At 54.9% G+C, this 7,266-nt stretch overlaps 3 protein-coding genes across 3 annotated transcripts; 1 reads left to right on the top strand and 2 right to left on the bottom strand.

Moving 5' to 3' along the window:
* Positions 1 to 194: 194 nt before the first annotated feature.
* VDBG_07289 (FAD binding domain-containing protein) lies at positions 195 to 1,930 on the bottom strand (the record flags this gene model as incomplete). The annotated part of the gene is made up of 4 exons (XM_003002672.1): positions 195 to 684; positions 740 to 1,356; positions 1,414 to 1,722; positions 1,805 to 1,930. The coding sequence occupies 4 exons, from the start codon at positions 1,928 to 1,930 to the stop codon at positions 195 to 197; spliced, it is 1,542 nt and encodes a 513-aa protein (XP_003002718.1).
* Positions 1,931 to 3,185: 1,255 nt separating this feature from the next.
* VDBG_07288 (conserved hypothetical protein) lies at positions 3,186 to 4,612 on the top strand (the record flags this gene model as incomplete). The annotated part of the gene is made up of 3 exons (XM_003002671.1): positions 3,186 to 3,741; positions 3,800 to 3,917; positions 4,090 to 4,612. 3 exons carry the CDS (start codon positions 3,186 to 3,188, stop codon positions 4,610 to 4,612), a joined length of 1,197 nt encoding a protein of 398 aa, XP_003002717.1.
* A 180-nt stretch (positions 4,613 to 4,792) lies between these two features.
* On the bottom strand, positions 4,793 to 5,014 carry VDBG_07287 (conserved hypothetical protein; the record flags this gene model as incomplete). Its single annotated transcript, XM_003002670.1, has 1 exon — positions 4,793 to 5,014. The coding sequence occupies one exon, from the start codon at positions 5,012 to 5,014 to the stop codon at positions 4,793 to 4,795; it is 222 nt and encodes a 73-aa protein (XP_003002716.1).
* Between the last annotated feature and the right edge of the window lie 2,252 nt (positions 5,015 to 7,266).

Here is a 7,266-nt window from a genome sequence, read left to right as displayed (position 1 = left end):
AATGTAATTTGTCAAATGCCGACGCAGCTGCTATGCAGCACCAAGCAGTTTGGTGAATTCGCAGAGTAGCAACCCCCGCACGGCAGTCATTCTAGGGCTTGCCAAAGTCATGCACATGTATCTGATGGACACAAGAATGTGATACAACTACCGGAACGCTGTCTACTCATGACGCACCGTGAGAAACCTGGTTCTCACTGCACGCGTGAGATTTTGAACCCTCCAGAGACCCTTGTCTGAAAGAATCCCTTCGGATCATATTCAGCCGCCACTTTCTTCAGGAACTGAACATTCTCCTCACCATACGTCGACAGGGGATCTTGAGCTGGATTGACATAGTTAAGGTACCTCCACGCAGTTGAAGCGTCCTTCGACTCGGCGTAGGCCTCAAGCTCAGCCGTCAACGCAGCGAGCTTCGCAAAGGCCACGGACTCCTGCTCGAGAGTCTGCATGGAAACCTGACCGAGCCAGACAATCGAGTCGTGTGTCAGAGACTTCTTCAGGCCAAGGACGTTATTACCATTCCCCCTGTTGGCGAAGTGCTTGGGAAGAGGCTGGATGACAAAGGCGATGCCGAGTTCGGGCCACAAGCTCGTCAAGTCAGCCACAAAGGCATCGTAAAGCGCAGACATCTTGTTCAGGACATCCATGTTGTTCTGGAAGCAGATAGAGAACCAGACGCTCCTGCGATTTGTCAGTCAAACAGCGCAACCGCACCTGAAGCTTATTGAACACATACCTGGCACCCCCGGGAGTGGCAAAGTCCGTGATAACCTTGCCATACGTCTTCCTGCTGCGGTCATCTAGCACAGGCGTCAACCGATTCAGCGGAGCGAACGAGGTTGAATTCTCCACGCCAGCCGTGTTAATGGCGACGACAGCAATCATGGGTGCGCCCGACCCGCCGTAGGTGAAGGTAACGACTTCTGTGTCCTCGGGGTGATCGTGGTTGATCTCAACAAGCCTTGAGAATTGAGCCAGAATAGCGTCCCGGTTATCGTAGGTCAAGAACAATAGACCGCCGTAAAGCCCGCCCTTTGCGTCTTCAAAGGTTTGCAAGTCAAAGCGCGTGACGATGCCAAAGTTGTTACCTCCGCCTTTCAAGGCTCTGTAAAGATCTGGATTCTCCCCAGCATTGGCGTTGGCGATCGTGCCATCCGCAAGCACAACTTCATAGTTCACAATGTCGTCGCACGTGAAGCCACGCTTGCCAGTGTGGAAGGAGGCACCTCCGCCGAGAGATAAGCCACCGACGCCGACGTTGCCCTCGCGGCCACCCGTCGCAGTGCGGCCATACTTTTCAATTTCATGGAAGACGCCGGACCACCGCGAGCCGCCCCCAATGCGAACAATGCCCTGAAAATCAACATGTCAGTGACTGATCTCGTCCGCGTTACGATCTGGGCCACTCACGCTGCAGTTCTTGTAGACTGTGCTGTTGAGTAGGCTCAAGTCAATCGTCACACCTTGAGCGACGTTATTGGACCCAAAGTGAGAGTGACCACCACCTCGGACGCCAATGTCCCAATTACCAGCCGGACTCGTCTTGGCAAGAGCAGCCACAGCTTTGGAGACCTCTACAGTGTTCGCAGGCTGGATGATGCACCAGGGTCGGATTTGCTGGACAGTCCCGGACCAGTAGGAGCTGATGCTGGATTTGTACTTGGCGTCCGTCGGGAAAAAGACACTGCTCGAAAGACCGGCTGCGATTAAGGCATCGCACTATGAAGGAAGAGTCAGCTTCATACTGAGTTCCCGTGGACGTACGGAAGCAGAAAGCCTCCGCCCGCAGCTTAGAACTCACACTTGTGTAGCCAGTAGATGGAATAGTGAATTCGGACGTCTGGCGAAGATGCAGATCAACGGCCGAGGCTTCGGCGGCGCCGATTGCCACAGCGGCAGCGGCAACGAAGAGGTGGGTGGTGAGCATGGCCGTGGCGGGTCGGGAGGCTGAGAACGGTACACGCACACGTGGAGTCGAAATGCAGATCAGAGGTCAGATCGCAGCGGCATCGCATGAGGATATATTGATGCTCCTGAACCTCCGTATGTGTTCCAGTTTGGCTTCCGCGGAATACACGTCGAACTATCGATTTCGGCATGCAAATGTTTCGATCCTGAATTGGACGACAAGCCACAGCTGCCAAGTCAGGTAGTGTGAACCCTTCGCTTGCTGGGTTTCTCGGTTTCGCTATTTGATGATTATTGCTCGTGTTGGTAACGTCAACTTCATGGACCTATGATTGGACCCGCGGGTCTGGGTATATGCAGCCGCCTGCACAATCCTGGTTCTCATGCAAGGTTCTGGCTCAAGTTGATTGCTTCCCCCCTGAAGAGTAATCCGACGTGCATGAGAATAGAACGTCGTGAAGAAGAGATCTATTGAAGCAGGGCTCACGCTGAAGCGAACTACTCCCTCTTCTGGCACCGCGAGTCGTGGCAGGAAGCCTAGCCCTTCGAGGTGACCCTACAGGGCATAAGGCACATAAGCAAAAAGCTGGGAAGAGCTTAGTCTCTCTCACGCAAGACGTTCTCGCCACTGAAGGGGATTACACGCTGTGTGACGAACTTTGAATTAGGCTATCGTTAGGATATAAACTTTGGTCCATGCTCGATAATGTCTGAAGAAAGGGCTCTAGATCAGCCAGAACAACTTCAACCCAAAGACTTGCCGTTTTTGCCGACTGACCTCAAAACCTGCAAGAGTCATGCTAGCTTCCTACTGTGATGCTACCGAGAGCTCGAAAATATCTCATTCAAGTCGTGTTGAAATACCACCCAGCCCAAGATTGATACAGAAGCTTCACTTTGCTCGGGGTAGGTACAGGACAGGCAGCTGCTCCCCCTAACATTGTGCATGAGGCACTCAATGTACCTTTGTCAGAGAATGGCGAAGGTTCAGGGGCGCGTAGCATCGTCCGATGTCGCCTAATTACTTTCCCATGTCGTTCCGACCGTCCGAACAAGGATTCTAGTCATTGAGCTGTGAAATGCAGTGAGGGCTTGCCGCTGCTGTCAGCATGTTCAGCTCACAAGCCAACAGGACCAGTAGTTAAGCCACCGAGCTCGACCGACTGCCGACTGTAAAGGCCCGACGATCCCCTCTTCATGTCTCAAGACAGAACGCCCGATAGATATCAAATCAAGTCTGGCGTTCCGTCTTGACGACTCTTTCCCTAGCGACCATGTTCCCCATTTTCTCCCGGGACGATACCACCCAGATAGCCACGTCGACACACCATTGCAACGCAGAGACAGTCGTTAACGCCGCCATATGGCCCATGCTCGCCGTCTCGACCATATTCTTGGGCCTGCGAATCTACTGCAAGGCCGTCCGCGTGCGATGGATGGTCTGGGTCGACGACTACCTCCTCCTCGCCGGCTGGGCGTTCCTCGTCGTCTCCTCCGGGCTGCTGAGCAGGCTCGTGCACCTGGGCTTCGGCAAGACGCTGATCATGACGCCAACGATGAGCACGGTTCTTTACTGCGCCGATAACACGCACAAGCTCGCGTTGGCGCTGACAAAGACGTCGTTTGCTGTGACGCTGCTGCGGATCGCAACCGGGTGGCAGATCTACCTGATCTGGTTTCTCGTCGTGAGCATGAATATTCAGTTCTTGGTGCACATCATCTTGACCTGGAGAGCGATCTGCCCGCGGGTGCCAGGAGACACGACACCGCATCTTCCGGGCACCTGTTGGGAGGCACACGAGGCCATTACCTTGGGCATATTCGGTGGCTGTACGTCATGACTGGCCTGTGCGAAAGCCGAAGTGCTTATGGCTGACGCTGTGTTTAGTCTATTCTGCTCTTTCGGACTTTGTGCTCGCCCTTCTGCCGTGGAAGATTGTCATGGGGCTGCAGATGAGGAAACACGAGAAGATTGGCGTTGCCGTTGCCATGAGCATAGGGGTGCTGTACGTCTCACTTCCTATACGCCCGTGTGTACTTCCTGTGACGAGGAAAGCTGACCTTTTCTTAGTGCTGGCGTCATGGGTATCATGAAGGGCGCCTACAGTGTGCTCATCATTAAATTTACAAATGTTGAAGACTGTATGTCAACCCCCCCCCCCCCTCGTGTCCGTGTAGGATGTTGCTGACGGGTCGACAGACACATGGAAACTCGCCGTCTTCTGGATCTGGGCCGAAGCCGAACCCAATGCGACCATCATCGCGGCTTCGATTCCCGGTTCTCCGTGTTCTCGTTCGGAACGTGCGCAGCGGTCGCGGTCCCTCTGCGTATCCCTCCGGACAGTACATCAAGTCCGATACGTTGAGCAAGTTTCAAGCGCCGAGCAACGCTGTCAACACAGTCGACGACGACGGGTTCGCGTTGAGCAAGGGCGATGCCAGCAGCGACCGGAGCATACTACCCCGAGAATTGGAGCAGCAAGGGGGCATTACGAGGACGCGGGAGGTCACGGTCGAGTACGACTCGAGCAGCCGCCAGTCAAGCAGGGCAGTGGAAGAGTCGGAAGAGGGCATAGAGTTGTCGGATCGTTGGTCGCCTCCACGGCGCAGGACGAGCGTGATGAGTATCAGAGAGAGACAAGAGGTAAGATGGCGACAAGGGAGAAAAAAAAACCCCCCCCAAAAACGAGACATTAAATGAAGGGATCAAAAAAAGGGTTCATTTCAGTCCCTAAATCCAACTCCCGAAACCCAAATGCTCCACGACATCCACGAAGCCTTCCTTCCCTCGCTCGTCATGTCTCGTGAAACTAATGATACAAAACCCCCCAAAGCCAAAAAAATACTGGTGAAAACGAAGACAAGCTTTCTCGGGGTTCTCTTAGGCAGGCGCCATGTGGTGGACGCAGCAGGTCCAGTCGCCGCCGGCGTTCTGGCGCCAGACGTCGGTGCAGATGGCCTCGGTGGGCTTCATGCGGTCCTTGGCGTCGCCAATCTGCTGCCAGACGGTGACGCGGTAGGTCAGCGACGTGGACATCATGTCAATCTCGACAAAGTCGGCGTCGTCGGCGTCCTGCATGCGGTAGGCGGTCCAGGGCTCCATGTCCTCGAGGTACTCCTCGAGCGAGGGCTCCGTGTCCTTGGAGACGAGGGTGCCGTCGACCTGAACGAGGATGGCGTCGTCGCCGAGGTACTTCTTGAGGGACTTTTTCGGGGTTGAATCACAGAGGGCCCGCCACAGGAGGGTCGTGGCCTCGATGGCTCATCGCGGTTGCGTGGTAGATTGTGTTTGGGCTTGGACAAGATGGCGGTTGTGAGGGCCAGGTGTGGATTTTGTTTGGTGTTGGTGGGGGGAAAGAAGCTTCAGGGGTCTTTAGAGGGGTTTAGGGGTCCTCTGCGTTCGAAGGTAGGTACCGAGCTCGGATTAGAGCTCGAGAAGGGTCGATGTAGCGGGGATGGAGGAAGCGACGTGATGGTTGTCGAACAAAAAAAAAAGTAGCAGTTCTTCCAAAGAGAACGAGAAGCAACATGATGCAGCCTCCCGGGCTCCCATCTTCCTTAAAGATGCCTGCTCCCCGTATGATCTCACCGGGATCCTGTCGTCGTGAAGTTGGAAAACAGGGTGGTGAGCTGGCTGGGGATGGGTGCTGGGCACGTCATTGGCCCACTCGTCGCGTTGTGCGGCCTTGACGTCACCCTCGACACACGTCCAGCAACTCGACACAACCAAGGTCTCTGCATCAGCCACGCGCGAGCCTCGGCCAATGATGCAGGCTCGAGAACAGTCGAATTCTGTGATCCAGATGATGCTCACGTCCTCGATCTTCTCGCTATCGCCTCGTCTTACCCTGCTCGTTCTACACATATGGCAGTGTTTTTGTGGTTATTTTTCTTCGCCTCATTGGCTGAGGACCCATGATAGATAATCAACGGCCTCACAAAAAGCCAGAGAGCTACCAGCAATTACCTACGCACAAGATGAGCTTTCGTGCCTCATGTGGCTCATGTGGGGTCATTTTTCTTGTCTTCTTTCATCGGGCCATTATATGAAAAGCTGGAGCCCACGAAATTCCTATATTCACAGGCAGGAGGGAGCATAGCGTCGACACTGCTGCAAGACATCTCCCATCAGAACACCCAAACACAACCTATTCGAAGCCCATTACTGTCCATGATGAAGAGGCGGGAAAATCTGCCTCAACAACCTTGTCTGCAGTAGGTTCCTTCTGTAAAATCGGACCTATCTGTAACTACCTATGGTGGTGGCCATCGGTACCCCTTCCCTCGGACAAGCATCGCGGGGATGTTGCTTACGTCACTTTTTAGCGTCTTTCCCACATGGTCGACGCACCCTCAACCAAACGCCCGGCTTGAAAGCATGTTCGAGCAGCCTCCGAGAGATTGAAATTGCTATAATTGAGACATCGTCATTGGGCCACTCGGACTCCTTTCAGTGGCAGACATGCTGAAGGATTCAGAATGCCGTCCATAAATCGAGGCCTCTCCGCTTCGCGATGCCTGGGCGTTGTCCATTATCCGCAGAGAGTGCCTGGACACTGATGCAGGATGGTGAGTTACCTTTTGCTCTCAGGACTCGTCGTCCTCTACTGCGCAGTCGTGGCCATACGTCGCGTCTATTTCAGCCCATTGAGCAAGTTTCCCGGTCCAACGATTGCAGGTACGTGTCAACGAACATCCGCAGACTGCAGCCATTGACAAACACCCACCAGCTCTGACCACATGGTATGCTGCCTATCATGACATTGTTCGCGGCGGCCAGTACACCTTTGTCATCGAGGAGATGCATCGAGATACGGACCCGTCGTGAGGGTCATGCCTGATGTCCTGCACGTCAACGATCCAGCCTTCGTCGACCAGCTCTACGCCCCGCAGTCCTCGTCCCACCGTCGCGACAAGGCCTGGACCGTCCTCAACTTCTTCCAGACGCACTATGCCTCCATCTCCACGGGACCCCACGACCTCCACCGGCCGCGCCGGGCCCGCCATGGGCCGCTTCTTCTCCCAGCAAAACGTCCGCCGACTGGCGCCCGTCATAGACGAGACGCTCGCCGACCTCCTGCAGCGCTTTGAAGGGTTCGCGCAGACCGAGACACCCTTCGTCATCAACCCTGCGCTACAGGCGGCCACCAAGGATGTCATCCAGAACTATGCCCTCGGAAAGGGTGTCAAGTGTCTCGACCAGGAAGACTTCAACGCCGCGTTCTTCCGGGTGTCGAAACCTGAGCGCCTGGCCTACGCTGGAGTCCACTTCCATGCTGTCTTTGGCGTCTTGAACAGCATGCCGGCGTCTCTCTTCAAGCGTCTGAGCCCTCAGTTGGCGAGCTTCATCATGTT

Source organism: Verticillium alfalfae, genomic scaffold (genome assembly GCF_000150825.1).
Source record: "Verticillium alfalfae VaMs.102 supercont1.9 genomic scaffold, whole genome shotgun sequence".
Classification (NCBI taxonomy): Eukaryota; Fungi; Ascomycota; class Sordariomycetes; order Glomerellales; family Plectosphaerellaceae; genus Verticillium; species Verticillium alfalfae.
Note: the sequence above shows the minus strand (reverse complement) of the source record. Positions and strands in the feature narration are given on the sequence as shown.